Source organism: Lutra lutra, chromosome 5 (genome assembly GCF_902655055.1).
Source record: "Lutra lutra chromosome 5, mLutLut1.2, whole genome shotgun sequence".
Classification (NCBI taxonomy): Eukaryota; Metazoa; Chordata; class Mammalia; order Carnivora; family Mustelidae; genus Lutra; species Lutra lutra.
In genome coordinates, this window is record NC_062282.1 from 48,176,379 (window position 1) to 48,201,252 (window position 24,874).

The window sequence follows — 24,874 nt, forward strand, 5'->3', positions numbered from 1 at the left end:
GGGTATAGAATGTATGACTGCTTGAGTACAATCAGGTAAGCTTCTGTGTTAAGATGTCAAAGCTTGTCAAAGAAGTGGGACTTAGCACTCTGAAGCTTAGTGTTGGTGAGCTTAAGCTGAACATAAGATTCAGCTTCCTTAATTAGGGGAGAAGTAGCTACTGGGTTCAGGGACCAGTTAGGCTGGGCCTGGCTTGAGGATCTTGTGAGGACTTCACCACGAATGTGGGGTTTGCACAAATCCTCCAGTGGTGCCCTTGACTGATGTTGGGCATTTATGAGGCCATTCAGCAGTGTCATAGGCATCAGAAAGCCCCTAAAGTATGGGTGGTGGCTGCAGTGGCCGAAGTGAAACAGAGCCACATAGTACAAGAAGAGGTTGTTCATAAGTCCAGGTCATTAAGACAATACTGCCCTTGAGACTGACACATTAAATTGGTATCAGGCCTTGATTCTGTAATGTTACATGATCCCAGATAAGAACATTTGAATGTGTGGGACCATGAGGTTACAGCTCTCATGCTTTAGTAATATGCCCCTCCAAAATGTCCTTCTTTGGAAACTCAACATCTATTATAATATAATATATTATAATAATTAATGATTAATAATAATATATAAATAAAATAATAAATAATATGATATAATAAATAATATACTATATTATTTATTTTAATATTTATAGTATATAATATATAATAGCCATAGCTATTATATTTAGATTATATATATCATATATAATCTACGTAATTAACCCATGACTATATTTGGTTATTACGGCATTGCCTTGACTATCTGCAGTTCCTCCCTATCTAATGGCAAAAACAACAAAAACAGCAGGAAGTTCTGTATTCATTTTCTGGAAAATATAACTCTGTTGCATTTTGTGTTCAAGAAATAGATTATCTGTGTCAACTGGCTATGTTTATGAACAAGTGAACACTGAAAATAGCCCCATAAAGGAATGGACTCATACTTTGGATTTGAGCCTACTTTACATCAGTATAATCATATGCGCATTTGGAAAGGGAGTCAACTTGTGTAAATTTTTATTCTTTTACTTGTGACCTTACAGCTTTTTGTTCTTGGAAGAGTCTTGGCTTGATTTTTACTCATTCATCAAATAACTATGCATGTATATACATGCGCACATATAATTTCATGTAATTACACACATAAACACACCCTTGTGTAGGTGCTACTGTAGTTCAAAGAACATATATTTATTTATTTATTTATTTATTTTTGAGATTTTATTTATTTGTGTGTGAGAGAGAGACAGCAAGCCAGCACAAGTAGGGGAAGCAGCAGGCAGAGGGAGGGGCAGGCTCCCTGATGAACATGGAACCCAGTGCTGGACTCAGTCAGTCCTAGGACCCTGAATCATGAGCTGAGCGGAAGGCAGAAGCTTAACCAGCTGAGCCACTGGCGCTCTGGTACAAAGGACTTTTAAATATTTAAAAGCATTTAGGATATTTTCAGAGGGATGACCTATATCATTGTAAAACATGTTGTAGAACAGTAAAGAAGTTCCAAAGACTGATGGAAAGTACTAGTCTTAGGATTCCCAAGATGAGAGTGTAAATTTGCAGAGAGAGGAACTCCTTTGTAAAATTCACATGCCTAGTGCACCCCAACCTCAGAAAGTAAGTTGAAATTTCTTTTTCATGACAGAGAATATCTCTGCACGTTTAAAAACTAAGATGCCAAAGTTTGCAAAAGGCGTAATATTCAATATAATGCTGAAAGAGGACAGTAGAAATGAAAATTCCAGGGTAGGAGCACAGTGAAAATGTGAAGAATGGCAGAGTTTAAAAAACGTGTGTGTGTGTGTGTGTGTGTGTGTGTGTGTGTGTATGTATAATATGTGTGTGTGTGTGTGTGTGTGTGTATAGACACGGGAGGAAAATGGGTGATCTCATGAGAAACAGTGCAAGTAGAGGCAAAGGCTGGGCCAGCGATGTATCTCTATGTTGGATCTAAATTCATGCTCTCAAAGCATGGTCTCTGGGCCACAAGTCTCAGAATCAATTTTAGTGAATGTTAAAAACACAGGTTCCTGGGATGCATAGACTTACTGAATTAGAATTTCTTGGTATGGGGCCTAGGGATGTGCATTTAATCAATTTCTGCAAGGTGTTCTTACCTACTCAAAAGTCTGAAAATCACTCCCAGTGAAAGACAGATAACAGTACCACCCACTGTGATCAGCTGGAGAGGGGGAATATCTCATGGTGGTGTCACGCTGAGGTCTTGCCATATGCCAGGGGTCCTTTGTGGGCAGGAATAGAGGAGGATCCAAGTTTTGTGATGCCCGAAGTCTAGTTTGTTGGGCTGTTTTAAGGGGGGAAGAAAAAAACCTAAAAAATTAGCAACACAAACAAATTAAAAACATGAATATACTTAGAATGAGAAAGGAAATTAAATTATTAATTTTTAAAAGGCTTATCATGCAATCTAGAAAAATAATATTGTGAATAATTAACTGACATACTTTCTCTACACTTTTTTGGTTGCGTAGCCTTTGATCGCTTCTTCATATGACAGCTGTTTGGCACTATCTCTTTCTTGTACAGACAGTAGAAAGATCGTTGTCTCTTATGGCAATTTCAACAGAACTGAGGTTTTTTTTTTTTTTAATTGCTGGTTGTGATGTATAAAACATGCAACTTTACATACAGAATATAAACACAGTGCACATAACCTGTACACATAAAAATTCTGACTCTATTTTCCATGATTCCCATTAAAAAAATGGGGTGGAGCATTTATCATGTTATATGCTGAATTGGATATATTCTTGTCAGGAGAGAATTTGTTTTGACTAGGTGTCAGAACTGATTCCTACTTAAAATTTTACATATCCGATGATTGAAAACAAAATTCACCTAGCTTCTGGCTTTTGCACTACCCATGTATTTCTGGTGCTGGCCATCGTAGGACACATTTACGTCATACTGTGTACTTTGGTCCTGTACCTTCACGACAGTCAGCTTGGTGAGTTGACACCAAAGATGGAGGAAGAATTTCTGGAAGACATTCCTACACTAGGAGGGCTAGATATAAGGTACCTCTACAAGGAAGTTTCTGCAAATGATACAAATATTTACTACTATACCCAAACCATAGGAGTCCCCAGTTTGCCTTAGCTGGAGCTCCTAAAGTAATGGAAATCCTCCAATGACACCCAAGAAAAAGGGAGTTTAAAAGGTACAAGGTTTTAACTAGTTGCAATTAAAACATCTTACTTTAAACAATTCTATAAAAATGAATGATACTGTTAATGCATTACTAGGGCGCCTCCCAGAGTCATGAAAGGGGCCTGGCCATGAGAGGACCTTAAACTTCAGCTTCATTCCCAGGAGGGTTTTCAACTGGGGAGGATCAAAAAGAAACACAGAGTGGAGATTATCTTTCTTCTTATGTTTTTATCATCTCAACATGTTTCAGTTTTGCCTTGAAAAATTAATGTACTCAGCATATCTAAATTTTCCTTTATTATGCAGCATAATTAATAGACCTCTCCATTTCCTTACGTTTGGTTGGCATAGCTTCCTCTTGGCACCATTTGTACAAAAAATGCTCTCTCCCTTCCCTGTTCTTTCTTTTTTCTCTTCCCTTCTGAGTGGCACATTGGTGCATTTTGTTTTATGTAGCTCATTAAAGTAGACAGTTGGTGTGGTGGAGACTCTAGAGCTCTTGTGACAGGCAGAACAGCTACTACACACGCACAAGGGATCTGAGTTCTAATTCCCATTCAGCTTTTGATTTGTTGCCTGATGTGAAAGAGAACTACTTCCCCTTCCTGGCTTAAGCACCTCAGCTAGTCAGTAAACATGGAGGGCAAAATCTGTGGTTCCTAGGAGTCCAAGTTCTGTTTCAAGCCCTCAGAAAGCTCTGCTTTTTTTTTTTTCTTTATTATATTCTAGAATTTGTTTCAAGCTGTTTGTCTTGAAATGGTCATACTATTAAAAAACAGATCAAAGGCTTTTTTTTTTTTTTTAGAAGTAGTTGTCCCAAATACTTGGCATAACCTAAAGAAAATTTTCTTTTGACAATTCTAATTCCATTGTAGAGCTCAGAAATTGAATTTGTGTTTGTCAGAAGTTTATCTTGGAGCCTGATGCATAGTCAGGGTTGAAAGACATTGTTCTAGACCAGTGGTATGCGACCTTGCCTATACTTTAAGATTGCACGGGGCCCTTTAAAATGCTGGTGCTTGAGTCCTTCCTATGGGACTATTATTGAAATGACCTGAGCATGTAGGTTTTTAAAGTCTCCATGGCTTTCTCTGATGTACATCTAGCATTGAGAAACCCTAATAGAGGTAATCACTGCATTCTGTCAATATCTAATATCTAATTTTTGCAAGAAAAAAATCAGATGTGATACCCGTATTCCCAGTCTCTTGTAAGTATTTACTGAACATGTCATTTCCACTTTATAGCTAAATTAAGTAATTCCTGCACTGGTTGGGGCAAGTGTCAAAGAAAAAGCAGCTGGTGTGGTGCCAATACCTCTAGCTTCTCTACCCCGTTTTGTGAAGAATTTCTCACTGGTCGTCATTCCTGTAAGAGTCCAATACTGTTATTCTTGTCCTTTCCCTACCACAAACCCCGTTTCCATGTGCAAGTGGGTCAGCTCTAGTCTTAATTCAGCACATTCATAAAATTAGTTGGCTGGAAATAAAAGACCTTGCAGATAAGATTTTAAGATTCTTTGCTCATTTCCTTAACTTACAGAATATGTTTTAATGGAAAAGAAAGGCCTAATTTCCTTCAAACTTAGGAGACATTCTTATCCCTTCTAATTAATCTTGATGTGTACAAAAAAAAAAAAAAAGAGCGATGACTTTATTGTGTTGCCATGTTGTTACAACAGAGCCCCAATCTACAAAATTCTGAGGAGCTGAGTTATGAAATGGAAGTTCTCGTGTAACAGGAAGTTCACTGCTTGCTTGGGAACCCAGTGCTTTGGGAACCTAGAGTGAAAATGTGCAGGGATACTGAAAATGAATTCTCCCATGGTGTTTGGCTTAAACTTCTATACACCCCCAGACAGCAGAAGCTCTTAAGTAGACAGGAAATCATTCATTCATTCCTCATTTATGCATTTGTTTTTTCACTCATTCATGCTATACACATATATTTAAATAAATACTCATGTGAGGACCTGATTTTAGCACTAGAGTAGTGTCTAGAATAAGACAGATGTCATACAGGACTTCATTGAGAATTTCCATTGACCATAAATAAAAATGTACTGGGTTTTTCAGTGGAATTCCATGGATGTCCAAAGGCCTTGGGTTCTTAAGGGGATTTTAGATTTTATGTGTACATTTTAATGATTATCTAAAAACTCTAAAATAATCACATTCCAACCCATCTGAAAGATGACCTAGTAACCAAGGATGTGATGTTAGGAACCCACATTAAGTTTGTCACCATGGTCACTTTTGTACCACATAGGACACACTTAATTGATATATTTTTTTAAAAGATTTTATTTATTTACTTGACAGACAGAGATCACAAGTAGGCAGAGATGCAGGCAGAGAGAGAGGGGGAGGCAGGCTCCCTGCCGAGCAGAGAGCCCGACGCGGGGCTCGATCCCAGGACTCTGGGATCGTGACCTGAGCCGAAGGGAGAGGCTTTAACCCACTGAGCCACCCAGGTACCCTTAATTGATATATATTTTTTAATATTTTTATTTATTTAAGAGAAAAAGTGAGTGGGAGGGAGGGAGAGGGAGAGAGAATCTCAAGCAGACGTTGTGCTGAGTCCAGATCCCCATGCAGGGCTCAGTCTCAGGACACTGAGATCAGGACCTGAGCCAAAACCAAGAATCAGATGCTTAAATGACTGAGCCACCCAGGCGGCTCACAAATTTAATTGCTGTTGACTAAGAAAAAAATAAATAGAAGGAAGCCTCATTCTTAGGGAATGCAGTATGCTTACAAGAGGGCCAAATGAAGTAAAGATCTCTAAATAAAGGTTGTGCAGATATTTGCATGGAAAAAAAGCAATTGGGCTGTGTTGTCACGTGGCTCATGGCAGAGTAGGGATGTTCTACTCTGAGGGTGCCGTGCTAAAGCCCTGGGTACCGCACGATGCCACTTAGTTTCAGGAAATCATCATCCTTTGTGGGAGTCCGTTATTGTCCATTTTGAATGGTACACGTTAGTAGCTTTGTATTTAATTTTAAAACTTGTTTCACTTTTAGAGTTTTATGGAAGTGATAAATTTACTTTGATTTGTGTTGACACCTAATTAGTAGTGCTAGTATAAAGATCATTTTGTCAACAGCAGGGATTAGGGGAAGCTTCCTTACTTTAAAGGAGATTAGTCTATTACTTAATACTGACAAATATTTTTCTAACTTATCTCCCTGTACTATAATCATTGCTTAACGAGTTCATTCCTCCCATTAGCCTGCAAGCTCCTGGAAGGCATATCCACATCTTCCTTGACTTTGAGGCTCCTATATGTTTATTAATTAAATGAGTTGATTGAAAATAATAAGTAAGTGAATTGATTGACCACAACTGGAATTGTGTAACCCCTCACATCAAAGTCAGCATGTACTGAGGTTTCTGTCAAGGGAGGCATTTAAGCATAGGCTATCACTTGAAGACCTCTGAGTCCAGTGAGGCTTACTCTGTGCCCATCAACATCCCTTTGAATTCTAGAGTAGGGGGAAGATGAAAATTGTTATGTTTTCCCCTGCCTTTCTGACAGTACAGAATGATTGCATTTAAGATCATTTTACCCCCCAAATAAATGCCTGAAGAGTACTCATCATACTAGCACGATGAACTCCTGGGGCTCATTTATTTTCTCAGACAAATTCCCAATTTTTCCCTCAGGATTTGGGTAGGTGGTGGAGTGTCTCCCTCACAAAGAGGTTGGAATTCTAGGAGTTGTTTGGAAAATGGCTTCCTAGGGGTTCTTTTCCTCCCATGGTGTGTGTGCCCGTGGATGTCTCAGTACACATCATGAGAGGTGGCTGCGTAAAGTGAAAGACTCATACAGCGTCCACAGGAGCCACTTCTGTCCAGAGGAAATGGATTTTGGAGTTGTCAGGAGGGTGGAAACATACAAACAGCAGCCCGCCATATCTCTTCATCAGCTGATTTTTTTCTTTTCTTTTTTTTTTTTTTACTTCCCATCTCAGCAGTTTAATGTGAGTGCCTCTCTCTCGCCTCATTTATTTCAGATGCCTCAGGAACAGTACACACACCACCGGAGCACCATGCCCAGCTCTGAGGGGCCACAGGTATACAAGGTGGGCATTTATGGCTGGCGGAAAAGATGCCTGTATTTCTTCGTCCTGCTCCTGATGATTTTAATACTGGTGAACTTGGCCATGACCATCTGGATTCTCAAAGTCATGAACTTCACAATTGTAAGTAAAAACACACGTTTCTTTAGCCCTTCTCAGGGGAAGGGAAAGTGTGGAGCAAGAAGGAATGTGGAAAAGTGGTGGTAGTAGGATTCAAATATCTTGCAAGCCTGGCATTTGGTTAAAAAATATTTCTGTTCAGATTACATGTGGGGGTCTGCCTCTTTCTAATCTCTTTCCCTCAGTGATTGGGAATCCAAGTTAGAGGCATTTCCCTCCTTTACAGTCTCTTGGATGCTTTCCCTCCATTTTGATAACTGTGATTCTGTATCCTGTAGTTTCCAAGCCTTTTGAGTAAATCATGCAGGAAGAAATATGGGCCAAATTCAAAGTACTAAGTTTTCCCAAATTTTGGGAGGGAGTATAAAAGGGTTTTTGAGGTAGAGGGTAGCAATATCTGAGCAGAATAAGGCTTTGTGGGTTATCTAAGAGTCGTAACTCCCTGTGCATACCTGGTGGCTCACTGCTGTAGTTAATTAAGATTCTCCTTGGGTTTTAAAAGGCCAGTTTTCTTTGCCACTTCCTGAGTAGGATGGAAATGGGGGAGGGGTAGCTCCAGAAAATTCCAGAAAATTCTGGAAATATGATTTCTGGAGTTATTCTGAGGTTCCCACCCCCCATCCCTGGGTTGTCTGGAGATTCTGGCAGTGTAAGCACTTTCACTTTGAGTAAACACATAGTGGGTAGTAACCTGCTGCCCTGAGATGGCTTTCATTTTTTGTGATGTCAGAAGGAAACAATTAAGTTGCTAATAAAAATATCCCATTTGATAAAGAAATCTGACCATAATGCAATTAACAAGCAGGTTTTTCATGTGAAAATCCCCAATAGGATAGTGGATTTTTGCCTTTTCTGGATTGTAAAGTTCTTCTTTATCCTTAAGCCAATCTGCGTGGTTGTACTTCCCTGCCTTCGTGGAGGTGATGTCTTCTGCTTTGGCTCTTTCCTCCATCTTCCTGATGTTCCTTAGCTGCCTGGTAAAACCTTTGATCCTCCTGTAGCCCCATTTATCTATTTCTTATTTTCTCCTCACCCTGGAGAATAATTTTTACCTGTGTTTCGCAGACAAAGTTTGAGAAGACCTTATGGCTTTAAGACGTGTCTGGAGTCCATCTGGTACTAAATCCAAGGGACCATAATTGCCCTCTGTTGATGTGCATGTTGTGGGATATTTTTATTTATTTATTATTTTTTAAAGATTTATTCATTTTAGAGGGAGTGTGCACGAGTGGGGGGAGAGGCCGAGGGAGCAGGAGAGAGAGAGGCCTCAGAGAGACTCCCTGCTGAACACAGAGCCCTATACTGGACTTGATCCCAGGACTCCCTAGACCATGACCTATAGCCGAAATCAAGAGCTGACTGCTTAACCAGTTGAGCCACCCAAGCACCTGTGATGTTCTTATTTTATGTGTCAAGAACTTTTAAGTGGAAAGCTTTTGTTCTACAGTATTAATTAAGAGAAAATTGAAGCTAGGGCAGTAGAATGGAGAATAAAAACGTAAAAGACATTTAAAAGATGGTGTTGGTGTAACTCAACTAGGTTGTAGGAGATGAAGGATTGGAAGAAATTCTGGAGCATTCCCAGATTCTGGCTGGTGAGAGAGTTGAGTGGTAGAGTCCAAAAAGCAAGGTAAAATTTATTACTTTCCCATTGGAACTTAGCTGGAACTAATGTCCCCCCTATAGCTTTTCTCTGTGTTATTTGGGCTAGTTCTATGACTTTTTTTTTTTTTTTTAACCTAGTCTGATGTGAAGTTAACTTCTAGAACCTGAAAGGTTTGGGGGTGAGCGTGGTGGGGAATATGAGCTCAAATCTTGAAAACTGTGTACCGTACAACTATGGCTTCTAGAGGGTGTTTTATCTGGCAAGCTTAATAGTGAGAGGTATATGTAAATGTATACTGAGTGACAATTCACTCTGATTGTATGTGAGCTTGGGGAGCAATATGACAGTAAGGTAATAATCTATTTGAAATAGGCTATTTCCTGTAGTTAACTGAATTGATTGCCAAAGTTGGGAGTTCTTAAAGCAGTACCAAACCAAGTACTTACTGAGGTGAGAATAATGCCATTATTAGCCATAATTGGTGCTTTATAATCGTAATGCATTTGAGCACATAGAGCTGAAGTGTCAGAAAATTGATCTTTCCCTGCAAGTTAAAAGCATATTTTTCCATCAATCACAGTATAAAACATATTCTTTTAGAATTATAATTCTATTCCACAAATAGTAATTTACTGACAGTGAAGATCTTGAGAAAGAATGAAGTATTAACCAATTTTATATTGGAGTATGTTGGGTAAAACAGCAAGGAAATCAATGGGATAACAGTTAAGCATTTTATGCAGGAATTTTAAAATATTGTCAACAGAAAAGAGTGATTTTTTTTAACCTCTGGAATATTTAATAATTTGCAATTTGGGAAAGTTCACAGTATAATCAAGCCCTCTGAGTAATGATGAACCAAGAGAATGATGTCATAATGAAAGTACTTGGGAGGAGGACTTGGCAACTTATCCAAGATCGGATATCCAGAATTTTACGTTGTGGTCAGGCTTGTGTTCTGTGCCATCCCCAAGGATATATGCTGGAAGAGCCCTTCCATTAGAGCAATCTGGAAAAATATCCCAATCCAGTTTTCTTGGTCCCAGAGGTAAATGAGAAGACAAATGATTTTGCTCTCCTGTGCTCCTCACAGAATATTCTGGTGTGTGTTATAAGGCAGGAGAGCAAGATGACACTTCGGTTCCCAATTTTCCCATACGTGGAGGAGTGTGTGGTTTCCCTGTACTGTGAACCCTCGTAATTCAAACTATCCTGGTTAATCACACACTGTGCTGTACGAGGGGACTACTATTTACTGAGTTTTGTCTGTTAGTTTATTCTATTACAGTTCTTGACCCTTAAAATATTTCTCATTGAATTTTCACTTATAAATTAGGTATTGTCTCCATTTGAATAAAAAACAATGTTCAGAGAAGTTAAGTGATGTGCTGAAGGACACACAGGTAAAAGATAAAAGAGGTAAATAAAAAATAAATAAACAAGATAAATAAAATAGGTAGTGTTTGACTTCAAAAGTAAATAAAAGAGGTAGTGTTTGTTTCAAAACCCAACCCTTTCCACCACACTGTACTCCTCCCCCTAATTGCTGTAATCATCCAGCTCTTCTATAAAGCTGTACAGCTGCCACAAGTCTCACTGTCTTTGTGGCCCACCATCTCTCATCTGATCACACATGTCCTTTCTGTCTGAAATAGCCATTGACATTTTCTGCGTAGAGTAGTTTCCTGATAGTTATGAATATTCAGTCCTCATGTCATTTCTCTTTGCACTGTACTTGCTGACCCTCTCCCTCCATGGTCTCAGCCTTCTGTCTTATACCTTTGCTGTGTTTGTGTAAACATTGAACATAAACTTCATAATAATTTTTATGTCATGGGGTGACCTGGAGATTCAGTGAGTTCATGTGTGTTGAGCATTTATGGCAGCCTCTGACCCACAGGAAGACTTGATGTTGGCGACCGGAAGTCATGAGAGACCCAACACCAACCGTAGTGTGGTGGTGACCCTTAACCGGAATCTGGAGATGGATGCTTTAGACATAGATATGGCTTCTGCTGCTTATTTTGTCAAGTCCCTCAGCCCCTCTGTGCTGTGGTTCCCTGGGAGTAGTAGCAGGACCTGTCGATCATAGTGTTGCTGTGAAGAGTACACCAGGGGATGAGCATAAACTATTTAGAATGGAGCTCGGCACCTAGTAATAGGTAAGTTATGTTAGCGTTTGCTGTCATCATCCCCATCGTGACTTTTCGAAAGCTTGTTTTGTGCCAGGCACTAGGCTGCTACCATTTATATCATTACTGAATCCTTATGCAAGTAGGTAATATTATGGTATCAACTGGACAAGGATGGGGAGAAGCTCAATAACTTGATTTGTGATCACATAGCTTTCGGGTGGCAGAGTAAAGGTTTGAATCCAAGCAGTCTGCCTCTGGGAACCTGGTCTCTTAGCCATTGTGATATATTGTGGGGCTGCACAAATGTCCTAGCATGGGAAGGCGGGGGGTGCTGGCTGGCTTCATCAGTGGAGTGTGCGACTCTTGATCTCAAGGTTGTGAGTTCAAGCCCCATGTTCAGTGTAGAGCTTACTTAAAAAAAAAAAAAAAAGAAAGAAAAATATCTGAGCATGAATGTCAGGGAAATGGATGCCTACCTGGCCATGAACTACATCACCTTTTTTCTCTGAGACTCAGGATAGAAATGAACACATTAAACTAGGTGTCCTTAAGACTATAAGGTAGCTTCCTGTTGGCACACTATGATTTTATATTTGGGGCTTAGCCTTGACCATGTGTGATCTCACTCCATAGAAGGCAACTGCTGCTGCCAACACATTCTAGCAACCCAGTCCAAATAATGTGGCCTCAAAGTTCTCCCCAGATACTCCGTTTTGATCATCTGCAATATAATTTAGCAAAAGTGGTTATTGAGTGATAAGATTTAAAAGGCTTGGGAATTATCAATAGATGTTGTGATCTCTTAGCACAGTGGAATGTGAAGTCATTCACTGTTAGACAAGAGAGAAGCTTGGGAGTTCCCCTCATCAGACACCCTCATTTTGCAGATGATGAGCTCAAATTGGGTAGAGAGGTTGCCTGACCCAGCTGTGTTGCCATAACCATGCCAGGAACTTCTCAGGAGCAGGGCTCATGCTCTATTTATCTTTGTGTCCCTAACCCAGTGCCAGTATACAGTAGGCTCCCAATATGTGCTTGTCAATTAAAAATTGCCTTTGTGAAGATCACATTCATGAGATACTGAATGCTCAGTACCTAGTCAATGCAGGTCACATGATAAATCTTCCATAAATTATAGTGTTCTATATACCTCACTTAATAGATAACTTCGGTTCCTCTTTCCATTCATTAAAATTATAAAAGTCAAACCAGTTCTCTGTGGTTACACAAGAAATGAACTTCTATTTGTTTACTAAAAACCTTAATGATTTTCCCCTATAGTCCTCATAAAAACCCTGTGAGATAGGCACCACCATTGCCCTTATTTTACAGGTAGGGAAGTGGAAGCTCTAAGAAGTGTGGTAACTTGCCCAAGGTCATGCCGTCAGTGAGTGATGAAGCTGGGATTGGGTCACAGGGAGTCTGGCTCTAGAGCCCATGCTTTTAATCAGTCCACTATGCTGCCCATTTTCCAAGTGCTATTTTTCATGAAGACAAATTGAATTTGTTCAGTGCAATGTCTAAAACATGATTTATTTACCCTAAAGTAAGATAAAGATCCACGGAGGGTCAGAGGAAGGCATTCTAATACTTGTAAATTGGACACATTGTAAAACAGTAAAAGCCAGAGAGAACGGACAGTGTGTTCCATAACTCAGAACACTGACATTCATCTGTTTGGAGAAGGCTCAAGTTGCTTTGACCCAGTCAAACTGACTCAAGGGGAGAGGAGTGAGGATACACGTGCCCTGGGAAGGAGAGAGGAGTCTCACTGGCATGTGGGAGCCTGTCACAGCGGAGGGACTGAGGGCACTGGCAGGAACCGAGGCTGCTGTGGGGATGTCCACCCTCTGGTTGCCCCGGACCGCGTGGCATCATGCCCTGCGACGTTCGCTTCTGTTTGCAGGCCAGGTTCCTTCTGCTTGTGTTGTTCCTTCAACTAACCCCCTGTGTTAATTCAGGTTTTCTGCTTCTTCGCCACTTAAACATGTATTTATCTGCCCTTGACCTTCCGTTTATAATGATCTTCCTCTCTAGCTCCCCCTCTACCTGCCCCCATCTCTTGTTCCCCAAGTGACGTCCCAGAGAAGGAACTGCATTGGCCTGGGTGTTGCACATCACGTTGTAACCTGTTTGCATGCCTTGAGGCTGAGGAAGACGCCCCATCAGCTGTGGGCTGCAGGACAAAGCCACGGTCCTCAGGGTCCCGCTCTTTGAGCAGCCCGGCCAGGTCTTCCCTCCCATTAGGTCAGAAATACACTTGAAAATCGTATCTACATTTGATCTTCTATAAACACTATCTTTTTAAAGCTTTTTCCCTTTCTTCTCATTTATTCTTGAAGCCTTTCCAGATTAACCTGATGGACTCCCTCTTCTCTGTTCTGCTGTACCTGCTGTCAGGCAGGGGCAGGGTGGGGCGGGGAGGACATTCAATACTGTATTTATTTTCCTGGCCCTCTCCCCTGCTAGGCTGTAAGCTCCAGAGACAGGAACCTTAAACTATTTCATATTTGAATCCACAAGTTTAAACACTTTGCCGAGCACGTAGTATTTAGAATGTTTATTGAATAAATGAATGGGAAAGAAAAATCATGAATAGCCCGTCACTTTAAATTAAAATGTGTAAAGATGGGTTAATAGAGCTTTATATAGCCCTTAAAATGAACTATTAGTTCATTTATTAAGGTAGACAGATCATAAATGAGATGACTACTGGAATTTGATTATGAAAAGGTATTTTTAATACAGACACTCCCTTCTGTGTATCAACTACCTGCTACATTTTAATTACATGAGAAGAGAAGGGCAATAATGGAGTGTCAAACAGAATTGAAATAGGAGGTGTCATCCTAGTTAATATACAGATTTGCTCAGCAAATGAAAGGAAATGATATTATTGGCTTTAGTCAGACTTTTCATTTAACACTGTTAATACATTGTGTGTGTGAGAAGCATTCACTTCAGCTCCTAGACTGAGAACATCACGCTTGTGACCCTCAGTGCTTTGACTCTTGTCACTTTCTATCCATTAGCTCAAATTCTTCAACCTCAAAAACTGTCAAGATGTTATTTTTTTTTTTTAAAGGAGGCATGAAAGTTGTAATGCAGAAAAAAACAAAAGACAAAAGTTAATTCTGTACCATGATCAGCTCTGGGATGTGGCTCTGCAAGGTCCTATTTTGCTTAGAAGACTACTGGGTTTTGTACCATTATAAGAATGAGAATCTTCAAGGATGATTTTAATCATTGTAACTGCTGCAAAATGATGTGAACCAAGCTTGTTACAAATGGATACAATTTATCGGCCATATTTGCTTCAATTCAGTCCGTATTTCTTTTCTTTTTTTTTTTCCAAAGATTTTATTTATTTATTTGACAGAGAGAAATCACAAGTAGGCAGAGAGGCAGGCAGAGAGAGAGGAGGAAGCAGGCTCCCCGCTGAGCAGAAAGCCCAATGTGGGGCTCGAACCCAGGACCTGGGATCATGACCTGAGCCGAAGGCGCGGCTTAACCCACTGAGCCACCCAGGCGCCCCTCAGTCCGTATTTCTTAAGCACACTATTTGTGCAAGACACCATGCTTGTTTGGACAGTGGAGATTATAATAGGAAAATCCTTTATTTTAATAGATCAGAATTTACTAGAAAGTAAAAAGAAAAAAAAAAGTATGTGTGTGATATTAGTCTATTCCCAAAATGACAAATATTTTAAGGGAGCATCAAAGAAGGAGTCCGCTAAAGCTAAAAGGCACTAGAAGATTTCTTGAGTCTTAAAGGATGGGGAAGGCCTTTTTGAGTCATGTTTATAGTAGGGAAAGCACCATGATTGTAGCCTGGTTGTAGTGTGTTCAGCTTGGTTGGGAAGCCCCAGGTACTAGGGTTCTGATATTGGGAACTTAGGCTCCTGCAGAGAAAAGATGGGGTGGGGAAGGAGAAGCGTGGGAGCTGACACGGAGAAAGTCAAATCGAACGCAAATCATAGACACTCTTGAGACGTCAGACTGAGAAACTTGAGCTCTAATTATTAACAAATGACTAGAGCAGTGTTAGCCTATTATATGGATAATATCCATGATTTTTGCCACTTGTTACTGTTTTCATATACTCAAAATTCCTTTCTAATGATTGTAGAATTGAGAACAATAAGGAATGTCAGCAGGCTCCCTGGAAATATTTTTCTCTTCATACATCACACATAGCTGCTCACACGTGGAATTTGAGATCTTATAGGTCATAGGGCTGTTCTTCAGTTCTGTTACTCAGAACTCTGAGTGACTCTCAAAATCAGAAGTTCTGACCAGATCTTGGAGCTCTGTTCGCTCGCACTGAGTCATGAAGCAATTGTAGGAGAGGAGTTCTGAATCCCAAGGGGACATGTTACCACACAGAGCTTGCAGATCCATCCTTCCACAGCAGGCAGGGGTTGTTCCGACTGTAGGGGGGGAAAAAAAAGCCACAGTAAGTATGAGGAGGTTGCAGGTCATTTGAGTTGCCTGAGCATCATTAGTTAGGGTTTCTAAGCTTGGAGTGGCTTTGTAAATACATTATCTAGAAGTGCACTAATACGAAATTAAAGTGAAATAATATTAAAAATTCAGTTCCTCATTCACACGAGCTACCTCACAGATAGTCAACAGCTCCTCTCCTCAGGAGACCACATAGAAAACATCTCCATCACAGCAGGGAGTTCTCTGTTATAAACATGACCAGAACCTGCTAACCTACCTTTTGGATGGGTCTTAGCATGTACACTCGGACATTTGAACAAAAAAGTTTTTCACTTCTCTCCATACAGTCATTTTTTTTGTTTTCTTTCTATGTCCTAGACAATTTTTAGGACCTGGGGCCATGGGATTAAGGTAGAAAAACAAAAAGCAATCACAACTCCATTTATCAGGAGGATGAGAAGAAAGTTTCTCATAATCTCATGAACAGGTGGCCCCAAATAACTGGTTATAATGGCTTGTTCCTTTTCCATACACCCATTCTCTGTCCCCTCTCTTCCTTTCAATACTCCTCACCGGGAAGGTAGTGAGATAGTGACAGGTTTTTCATCTTGCTTGTAAGGAGCAAGGTGGTCCTTTTTTGGGCACACAGCTCTATTAAGTGGGGAGGGTCAGGGACCATGTCTAAGCCTTATCTTCTCAATCTGTAAAAAAAAAAAAAAAAAGGCAGTTTGGACCGGATGAAATACAAGGTCGTCCCTCCAGAGTTTAAATAGTTCCTCTAATTACTGGATCCTCCCATACTGCTTGACTCAGAATGAGAGAGATTGAATCATTTTTTTCCTCTAGAAGTGTGTGTGTGTGTGTGTGTGTGTGTGTGTGTGTGTGTGTGTTCACACTGTATTTAGATAAAAATCCAAGATGCTATGTGCCAGGAAATTTATCTCATGTGCCATTTAAAAATGTTAAAATCTTAATCTGTTCAATTATTTAGTGAGTAATTGGTCTCATTATCTATTATTACCCAACAAAGTACTCCAAAACCTAAAGGCTTGATGTAACAGCAATAATTAATTTTGTTCAGGAATCTCTAGTTTGGGTGAGACTCAGTGGGAATGGGTTCTCTCTGCTCCCTGATGTTGAGCTCTGAGTTGGGAAGACTCGGACTAGGATTGGCTCAACAGGTAAGGCTGGAATCATCTAGAGGCACGTTTACTTACATATATGGGCACATCTTGGAAATGGGACCTCAGCAAGCCAGGCAGTCTACATGTGGCCCACCATGTCAGCTAATTGGGCCTCTTTTCCACATGGCAGCTGGGTTCTGGAATGTGTGTTTCCCTTACACATGGTGGGAGTGTATAATCCTGCTCCAACCTAGACTCAGGAGTCTGGCAACATCACGTCTTATTTAGTCTGGTGAAGGCAGACACAAAATCCTCCTAGATCAAGGAATGGGCATATGGACTCTACCTCTACATGAGGGACTTGAAGGTTCTAGAAAAGCATGTAGGATGGGAGATTATAATGGGTTGAATGGTGGCTCCCCAACACATATGTCCTTGGCTTAATCCCTGGAACCAGTGAATGTCACCATATTTGGCCTTATCTAAAATAAGGATCTCATTATGAGGAGATCATCCTGGATTACCTAGTCAGGCCCTAAATCCAGTGATCAGTGTTGGAATAAGAGTCAGGCGGAGTAAGAGTTGATGGAGAGAAGACAGCAGGCAGTGCGGCTGCAGAGGCAGAGAGATGGCTGCTGCCAGCACAGGGGATGTCTGGTAGATTCTGGAAGATGAAAAAGTCAATGAAAGGACTCTCCTCTGGAGCATCTGGAAGGAAGGGCATCCCTCCTGACAGCCTGATTTCAGACTTTGAGCTTCCAGAACTGTGAGAGAATAATTTTTTTAAGCCATCAGTTTTATGATAATTTGCTATGACAGTCACAGGAAACCAGACCAGAGATGGCCTTGGGACCCTCTTTGGGAAGTAGTCTGCCGCAGCTCTATCAACACCACCTGCTAAGAGCCATTCGAACCCTGCACCCTGTATGGAGCACAGAGGGAAGTGCCTGCTGTGTTAGCTCTTTCCTTTCTCACCAGGACCCTTTGAGGAGGTGCTGGGGGAGACAAAGCACAGACTGCCTGCTTAACCTGCCTGACTCCCTCAGCTGCTAAGTGGCAGGGTCAGTGTACACAGATCCTGGTGTATCTAACTTTAAAGTTTGGGCTTTCAGCTTTCTTTAGAGATATTTACTGTCAAAAAAATATATACGTCATTAGCTAGTAATATATTTAGTTGTATCATGTCCAATGGCCATGGTGGTTAGTGTGTAGTAAGAGTAAAGAGGAATGAGCCCTTTGAAACCGCTTCAGTGGGGGAGGCTGGGTGGCTCAGTCTGCTAAATAGATGACTTGATTTTGGCTCAGGTCATGATTTCGGGCTCGTGAGATGGAACCCCGTGTTAGGCTCCAGGTTGAGCGTGGCGTCTGCTTGAGATTCTCTCTCTCCCCTTCTGACCACCACCCCCACTTGCTTTCTCCCTCTCTCTCTCAAAAAACAAACAGACCAAAAACTACTTCAGTACTGGATCAGCCATTGACCACTCAAGCAATTTTATCCTCACAAGTATTTTAAGGAGTCAGACTAACTACATTTATTGCTTTTTAAATTTTTTAAATTTTATTTATTTTTAAAAATTTATTGTTTATTTGAGAAAGAGACAGACTGAGAGCACAAGAATAGGGAGCAGCAGGATAGAGTGACTCTTTGCTGAGCAGGGAGCCTGATACAGGACTGAATCCCGGGACCCCAGGAACATGACATGAGCTGAAGGCAGATGCTTAAGTGACTGAGACACCCAGGCATTTCATATTGCATTTTTTAAAAGATTTTATTTATTTATTTAACAGGGAGAGAGAGAGACAGAGGGGGAGATCACAAGTAGGCAGGGAGGCAGGCAGAGAGAGAGGGGGAAGCAGGCTCTCCACTGAGCAGAGAGCCCGATTTGGGGCTCGATCCCAGGACCCTGAGATCATCACCTGAGCTGAAGGCAGAGGCCCTACCCACTGAGCCACCCAGGTGCCCTCCGTATTACATTTCTTAAAAGATTTATTTTATTTATTTATTTTATATATAGAGAAAGCATGCATGAGAGGTGGGGAGGAGGCAGAGGGAGAGCCCAATGTGGGGCTTGATCCCAGGACCATGGGCTTGATCCCAGGTCCTGAACCAAAGTCAGGGTCAAATGCTTAAACTACTGAGCCCCCAGGTGCTACTTTGTGTAACTAAAGAAGGAGTTATTGAGTAGAATGTGGGAGCAGTGTAAGCCCTTTTTAATGTAAAATATGTGAGTCATTATATAGTCATTTAGCAAGTACTTGCTATGACCAGACATTGTGAAGGCCTCTGGTGTGTGATTGCCTTCTCAAAAAACTAACAGTGGAAAGATCCATGGAATTGCTATCTCTACCATGCTGGCATAATCATCATTTTATTTTGACAGGCATTTTTAGGTACCTGCTATACTCCAAAGGACCCAATAAAAGAAACCATCTCCATTCTATCCCCGTAGCATCCTTACTCTTATAAAAGTTCTTCACACCTTTGAAAGCCTGTTCGCACCTATTGTGTTATGTGATTCTTTACAAATGGGAGAGACATGGCAGGGATCATTTAATTTTACCCTTTTTGACTGAAGGGGCTGTTGAGGCTCAGATCTGTGTAAGGTCTCATGTCTAATAAGTGCTGTAGTCAACCTCCCAACTTGAGAATACATAAGAATGAACAATGAGCTGTAAAACTCAACCACAGTTGCCTTTTCCGGATTGAGGCAAGTCATGCAGCCATTGTTTATGGGATATATGGAAAAAGACTCAGCACATTCCTGTTCCTTAGCTGGCCATTAAATTTGGGCCAGGGAGTTTGGGCCATTAATGTGTGAGACTGTGATCAGCCACGTTAAGTAAGCGTGTTTTCTCTCTCTGGCAAATCTCTTAATTCCAAGGTAAAAGGGGGGAAGTGTGTCCCTAAAACCTGAAGATAGAGGAAAGTGATCATTTGGGTCACTTAGTCATTCAGTGGGTTAAACTGGCTTTCTGATGTACATAGCCGGTTGCTGTCTCAGAAATGAATGCTTTACAGTTCACATAAGGAATTTCAGCTTTTCTCCATTGAAACCTGCATTGTAGTTTGGCAAGGAGGGTTTCACGAGAGCGGGGATAATTTGTGTTTGTTTATTCACTGGTGGAGAGCCTTGTGCTTCTGACTTTTGTGGTTTTCTTTGAAAAAATAGTTTCCTGGACCCAAGTAGGTGAATAGCTCCTGTTTGAAATCATCAGCTCTTCAAATCTGTTGTTTATCTAGTTACTTTCTGGTTATAGCCTAATGAATGAGTAACAGTCATGTACTCAACACATGTTTAATGATCTCTTCCTGTTGACTGAGCACTGTATCAGGCGCTGGAGGTATGGCAATGAACAAAAGCAAATGCCGTTCCTTCCTGAAGGAGCTGGCTGTCTTGTGGGGGAGGCAAGTAGTAATCACGTGATCAAACAGATCAAAATGTAAGAATACCATTGTGATGAGTGGATGCGGTAAAAATCTATGAAGGGGGAATTTGGCATAATCAAAGAGGGGACTTTCAAGACGAGGTGATTGCACAGATGCCAAAGGTGAAAGCGAACAAAGGAAGGCAAAGGAAAAAGAGATGTTGGCAATCTCTTGCTTTACTTGCTTTATTTAAGGGCCCTTTGGCTTTGTCATGGCTGAATTAGGGACCTCACCTGTGAGGGTGAGTACAGACTGATTCGCCTGACTTAATACAAATAACTTCTGCATTAAAAAAAGGAAGCTTGTTTACAATAGGGCTTTGCTTTCTTCATTGGCACAAAACAGTATTTGACCACTCACAGGTGCATTGACTGCAAGATTGCCAAGTGGAAGATGTCATTGTCATTAGGAGGATGGCATTTTTGAGATTATTGTTCTTATTTGTGCCAGGCATGGTACTGAACTTAATTTCCCCTTTTACCAGATGAGAAAGTTGAGGCTTCAAAGAGAGGTCAAGTCACTTTCCCATGGTTGCAGTAAGTGACAGACCTGGAACACAAAGCCAGTGTGAACCCAGAACTCCTGATAACTGTGCCATACATTCTCCCGTGATACCCTGTTAACTGAAAGATCATGGTCTTTGTTCCTCAGAGCCCTTAGTCTCCATGCTTGGACCATTCCAATAATGCCACAAAGAGTCAACAGCAGGGTACATGAAGAATGCTGGTGGTCTGTAATAGCCCAAAGATGAACTGATTTCTAGAACCCTCTTAATGTCTGCCCATTATGATGAATACTTATTATTCTCAACTGGTGGTATGCCTCCCACACAGTTTATTGAGAAATTGTCTTCTCTGTTTTCTAATGGACTTTATTGATTCTTTTCTCTCATATTGGACAAATCACTTATTGAACTCAGAGGGGTTAGGCGGCCTCACAACCAGGAGACTTAATTATGTTGGAACAAATCCTCTCACTCCAGACTGTCCAGCTTCTTGACTCATTGTCCAGAGTTGTTCTGAAGCCACGGTGCCCTGCGATGCTTTAGAAAGATCCTGTTGATCACTCGGCATCAGGGAAATACAAATCAAAACCACCATGAGATATCACCTCACACCAGTCAGAATGGCTAAAATTAACGAGTCAGGAAATGACAGATGCTGGCGAGGATGCGGAGAAAGGGGAACCCTCCTACACTGTTGGTGGGAATGCAAGCTGGTGCAACCACTCTGGAAAACAGCATGGAGGTTCCTCAAAATGTTGAAAATAGAACTACCCTATGACCCAGCAATTGCACTGCTGGGTATTTACCCTAAAGATACAAACGTAGTGATCCGAAGGGGCACGTGCACCCGAATGTTTATAGCAGCAATGTCTACAATAGCCAAACTATGGAAGGAACCTAGATGTCCATCAACAGACGAATGGATAAAGAAGAAGTAGTATATATACACAATGGAATACTATGCAGCCATCAAAAGAAATGAAATCTTGCCATTTGCGACGACGTGGATGGAACTAGAGGGTATCATGCTTAGCGAAATAAGTCAATCGGAGAAAGACAACTATCATATGATCTCCCTGATATGAGGGATAGGAGATGCAACATGGGGGGTTAAGGGGATAGGAGAAGAGTAAACGAAACAAGATGGGATTGGGAGGGAGACAAACCATAAGTGACTCTTAATCTCACAAAACAAACTGAGGGTTGATGGGGGGAGGGGGTTGGGAGAGGGGGGTGGGGTTATGGATATTGGGGAGGGTATGTGCTATGGTGAGTGCTGTGAAGTGTGTAAACCTGGCGATTCGCAGACCTGTACCCCTGGGGATAAAAATATATGTTTATAAAGCTGTAAAAAAAAAAAAAAAGAAAAAGAAAAAAAGAAAGGATGAATACCCAAGTTTTGTAGCAACATGGACGGGACTGGAAGAGATTATGCTGAGTGAAATAAGTCAAGCAGAGAGAGTCAATTATCATATGGTTTCACTTATTTGTGGAGCATAACAAATAGCATGGAGGACAAGGGGAGATGGAGAGGAGAAGGGAGTTGAGGGAAATTGGAAGGGGAGGTGAACCCTGAGAGACTATGGACTCTGAAAAACGATCTGAGAATTTTGAAGGGGTGGGGGGTGGGAGGTTGGGGGCACCAGGTGGTAGGTATTGTAGAGGGCACAGATTGCATGGAGCACTGGGTGTGGTGCAAAAATAATGAATACTGTTATGCTGAAAAAATAAAAAAAAAATTAAAAAAAAAAAAAGAAAGATCCTGTTGTGTGAAAAATGCAGTGTTAGAGGCAGTGTGGTTTAATGGGTTTAGAGAAGTCAAACTCAGTGTGGTTTAATGGGTTTAGAGAAGTCAAACTCCGGTTCGAACCTCAGCTCTGCTACTGATGAGCCAGGTGATACTAGCAAAGTAGCTTCACTTCTCTGAGCCTTGATTTACTCATTTATGGTAACGGGATTCCTAATACTCGCTTTGCAGAGTTCTGATGAAGATTTAAACAGAAGGTACAGCTGGGTCGACATCGGTAAATGCTTGCCATTATTAATGTCAACTTGACCACTTGCAGAATTGCCTTGCAAAGAGAAGATGTGGTTGCTAAAATTTAGCGGAGAGTCATAGGCTCACTTTTAAAGGAGTGACTAATGGCATCTTAAAAGCACGTGCAACTTGGGTGTGGCTGAAAAATCATCATTGCTGTAAGAGTTACCGTCATGCAGTATTTTATATGTCCATGTTATTGCTGATTCAACTTAGAACTGCCTGAAACACAGGAAACTATAACCTTTCCAATGAATGAGACAGCCTGTAAAGGAGCAAGCTTCTAAGTAAACAAAGTAATTGTGTATCATGAGTTGTTCCCTGAACGAAATAGAGATGCAACATCATGCCGTGCTGGAGACCCAGGTGAGCATATGTCTCCTTGAAGAGGCGTATTTTAGTAGAAGCCTGAAGGATGGGATTGAGGCAGCCAGGGAAGAGGCTGAGGGAGGTTGCAGGCGGAGGGAGAGGGAAGAGCAAAGGCCCTGATGGGAAAAGACACTGCCTAGACAGTGTCAGTGTGGTGGCAAGAAGGAGTTGTCACTCAGTCATCGCTGTTGGAAGGCAAGCTCTGGGTAGGAGACAGAAGGGACAATACGTGTGACACTCAGGTCCCTGCTCTGCACCGTGTCATTCATGAGAGGCCAACTGACCTTCAGTGACTCATTCCTGATTGGTATGATGTGAAGCTTATGTAAGGCGGCTCGAAAGTCCCACCCTCTTGGAAGCCCTGTGGCTGTCACTGGTCTGTTCAAAGCCAATACCCGTGTCTGTCAATGAAGATCAATTGTCCAAATGCCCTAGAAATCATGATGATGGCGTGATGGCTGCTGACCTCGTAGCTAGTCTTGGAGATGGCATCATTGCAGAAAAATAATTCAATAATGGACACACTGGGGGACGATAGGTGAATATACACTCCGTCTGTTTTTTCTGAGTCCATAGCAGCCTTAAAGTATCGTAAATGGGCTCTACTCTCTAATCAGGGAATTACAGCAATCTATTAATTGCTATTTCTGATTATTTGCATTTAATTAAGGGGTACTCTTGAGAGAATGGAGGACAGCATAACCTCAAAATATGGCTTTGCATCTTGGATAATTGACTATAATTTCTGTTTTTACAGCTTTTCTAAATTGTTTATTTCTCCAGATGTTTCCTAAAACTATGATTTTACCTCTTTCCTTTCAATGGGTGAGCAGTGGTTTCCCATAAAAGCTTATATGGTTTAGTTTTCTGAACTAAATTAAAGCTTAATTGGCCAAAAATCCAGATCTGTGATGTGTTTATACAATTTATGAAAGCATAATTAATTTTAGTTAATTGCATAAGTAGCTTTTCCATGCAAACAATAACCTTTTCTCTGCTGACCTCTAAAAGTCAGATTTCAGGTTAACTATGTTTCAAAGTGCACCCCCCTGCCATGTAATACTTAATCAGTTTGCATAATTCTCAAAGTATTACTCTTTTCTTTGATTTATGGCTTTTATCATGGAAGTCAGTGATTACTTCTACAACCCATGTTTCATGTTTTGAAAATGCAATGAAAAAAACTGCTAGAATAGTGTTGCTTTTGTTTTGAGGAAAGCCAAAAAGAAAAATTAGACATATGATTTTGATATGTTCTCCAAAGCCCACTACCTCTCATAAAGTTACCGAGGCTTTTTTAGTCTATTTGAATGACAGTTCAAATTACATTGATCATCTAACTGTCAAAAAGAATAGCTATTATTTTTTAAATCTCCTGATATTTCCAGGATTTGTCTTCCTGAGAAGAATGATAACTTCACCATACAATGTGCCGGATTCTCTTGCTGCAGAAGCTATTCCTTTTGCAGAAGTCTTTAGAAAACTGTATTTAATCCTAAGGAATTATTCTCTGAAAACAAGCCTTCTCACTTGATTGGCAATTAAACTTTCTTATTAGTTTCCTTATCATTCCCCTAATAAGTCTTGCATATAAATTGAGGGTAGTAAAATTTTCCCTTTATTCTCTATTCCTTGTTCATTTTCTGGAAGGGGTGGGTGCTGTTTTTTCGAGCTCTTTCTGAAGACCCGAGGGCTTCTTTCCCAGGAGCCTCAGGCAAAACTCACCACCTGTCTTACTGGCCTGAATGGTGGCATGTGCTCATCTCTGGACCAGTAACTGTGGCCCTGGGGGGTGATTATGATCATTGGCTTGGGCCGGAGTCA

General features: G+C 40.9%; 1 protein-coding gene across 2 annotated transcripts in view; it reads left to right on the forward strand.

Moving 5' to 3' along the window:
• SGCD (sarcoglycan delta) overlaps nt 1–24,874 on the forward strand; it is a 394,796-nt gene that overhangs the window by 13,702 nt on the left and 356,220 nt on the right. For both annotated transcript variants that reach the window (XM_047729596.1, XM_047729597.1), the window contains exon 2: nt 7,215–7,403. In XM_047729596.1, the coding sequence (XP_047585552.1) occupies nt 7,215–7,403 (189 nt within the window). The remainder of the gene's footprint in view (nt 1–7,214; nt 7,404–24,874) is intronic.